Source organism: Brassica oleracea, unplaced genomic scaffold (assembly GCF_000695525.1).
Source record: "Brassica oleracea var. oleracea cultivar TO1000 unplaced genomic scaffold, BOL UnpScaffold02226, whole genome shotgun sequence".
NCBI lineage: Eukaryota > Viridiplantae > Streptophyta > Magnoliopsida > Brassicales > Brassicaceae > Brassica > Brassica oleracea.
The window spans coordinates 1-2,197 of record NW_013618756.1 but is presented as its reverse complement, the minus strand read 5'-3'; the positions used below and the strand labels follow the sequence as shown (position 1 = coordinate 2,197).

General features: G+C 35.0%; 1 protein-coding gene across 1 annotated transcript; it reads right to left on the bottom strand.

Moving 5' to 3' along the window:
- Positions 1 to 39: 39 nt before the first annotated feature.
- LOC106321634 lies at positions 40 to 1,976 on the bottom strand. Its single transcript, XM_013759875.1, has 4 exons — positions 1,822 to 1,976; positions 952 to 1,090; positions 796 to 859; positions 40 to 689 (listed from the first exon to the last, which is right to left on the bottom strand). The coding sequence occupies exons 2-4, from the start codon at positions 1,083 to 1,085 to the stop codon at positions 396 to 398; spliced, it is 492 nt and encodes a 163-aa protein (XP_013615329.1). The 5' UTR covers positions 1,086 to 1,090; positions 1,822 to 1,976; the 3' UTR covers positions 40 to 395.
- Positions 1,977 to 2,197: the final 221 nt, after the last annotated feature.

Sequence of the window (2,197 nt, the reverse complement as noted above, 5' to 3'; positions counted from 1 at the left end):
AATTTTTTTTCCAGAACATACATCTTTTAGGAACGGAGGGAGTAAATAAGACTAAAAATTTCATTTCCCATGAAAATTACATCTGTACAAAAGAGACAACAGAAAAAAGAGTAGAAATGATATCTTCACATTTCAAAACTCATTCCTTTTGCTACAATAGTGAAGAAACACTGACGCTCTTATTTTCACCAACACTCACAAACCCTTCTCTCTCCCTTTTACTTTTACAAAACTCCCAAATTGGACACTCAAATCCTATATTTATATATCTTTATAAATTACCTTTTCTTGAAAATATTTACAAATTTTCCACAGACCCACTTGATATAGACTCCTAAACCTTTTGAATGGTTTTTAGCCCTCTCTGTTATATATATATGCATGTTTTGGGACTCTTATGCAAGAGTAGGAACGCTGTTGCGTCTGTCCATGTCAAGGCAATTAAATCCCACGACACGAACCGCAGGATTGTTCCCGAAGTTAGTCGTCGCCCTAACGCAACCGCCACCGTTCCTTGGAGAAGACGGTGGCGGCGGCTTGGTTGCTCGTGGAGTCGACGGAGGAGGAGGAGCCACCACGAGAAGCTCGTCCTGAAAGAGTGAATCTTTGGTTAAAGGGTTAGAAACTCTACCCGGCGGTGACCCTGTGAAGAATAGCTCCGGCGTCGGATCTTGTTCACAACCACCACCCTATAAATAAAATATATATGCACAAGATCAATCTCACATAACAGAAAATAAATAATATTTTATATATACAAATTCTAGTTATGAGCAAAAGGTTATTTATATTAACCTTAGCGAGTATGAAATCCAAAATATCACTTCTTGAATTCGACTCACATAGCTCCATCTGGTGACTGAAATAAAAACATATTTTAACAAAATGATTGATGAAAACGTTATTCCTCTCTATAAGAAAATAACAGAGATAAAGAAAGTATGTCTTTACCTGACTTGCCAACGGAGAGATCGAGCAAGGTGGTGGTGGTTTAGGACACCGACACGACGTGGTTTAGGGCAAACGACGGCGTCTCTGCTCCTCATCACCTCGAAAGCGGTTTGTTGAACTCCACAGCTGTTCATCTTTGCTGCTCAAAAGAATCAATCAAATCAACCACTTGCGAATAAACTTATCTTTAGGAGAGATTGATGGAGGATGCAAAAATAAATAAGAATGTTAAATAGGATAAGGGAAGAGAGAGGTGGTCAAACGGTAACGTGTTTATTATGGAGATCTGGTCATAATATCGTATTTAATTAATTAGTTAGGAATTTTATTCATTATTAAATTCTTTAATTAAGACAGAAATCAGCCACTTGACATATTCCATGATACTGTTGTCTGAGACTTTTTTTTTTAGTTTAATAAGTTTTTAGCTTATATAGTGATGCTGTCAGGATCATAGTGGATACATGATTTTTTCTTGTCTTTACTAAAAATATTTAAGTAAACTAAAAAAGAAAAGTCATAAAGAAAAAGTCTAACTCGAACAGTGAGAAATTCATCTGATGCATTTTGAAATAAATATAGCTTCTCAAGAAAACAGATGGAGAAGAACATAAACTGTGATTCCATGATCTAGATAGATATGGAAATGATGAAAATCTATTCTTCTCGATAACACACATATGATCTCTAAAGGAGACGTGAAGCATCTGAACATGCATGATAGTTTCAGATCCAAAAATGAAAATCAAGAACACATCAAACAAGAATCTTTAACAGAAAATGCAAGTCACTCAGATCCAGACCAGAGTTTAACCCAAAACACCGAGGATTAGATCAGAAACAAAAGCACAAGATATTCGAGAGAGATACCTGAAGCTTGAAAAGCAGAGATCGTTCTTTTGGACGAGAAAGCAGGTTTGAGCCAAGAAGAAGAAAGAGAATGAAAGATCTGAAGAAAAGTCTAATGGCTCTTAGGTTAACAGCAAAGGCAGATAGAAATATAGAACCTACAGACAGCAATGTAATAGAATTCGCATCTATTTATTTATGATTAATTTCGAAACGCTTGTTTTACTTTACTTTAACTTTTATTTTTAATTAATTTCTAATCAAACACATTTCATAAATTCGTTTGAAAAACGTTGCGTTGTGCACGGTTTTCAGTTTCATTTGTTTGATTTTTGGCTTTTTCTGGGACAGCGGTGCCTTTTTTTTTTTTTTTTTTTTTTTTTTTTTTTTTTTTTTT

Coding starts and splice junctions, on each gene's coding strand:
- LOC106321634 (XM_013759875.1), bottom strand. CDS start 1,085: ATGAACAGCTGTGGAGTTCAACAAACCGCTTTCGAGGTGATGAGGAGC. Junction 860..951: donor TCTCTCCGTTGGCAAGTCAG/GTAAAGACATAC, acceptor TTTTTATTTCAG/TCACCAGATGGAGCTATGTG. Junction 690..795: donor TGGATTTCATACTCGCTAAG/GTTAATATAAAT, acceptor TTTTATTTATAG/GGTGGTGGTTGTGAACAAGA.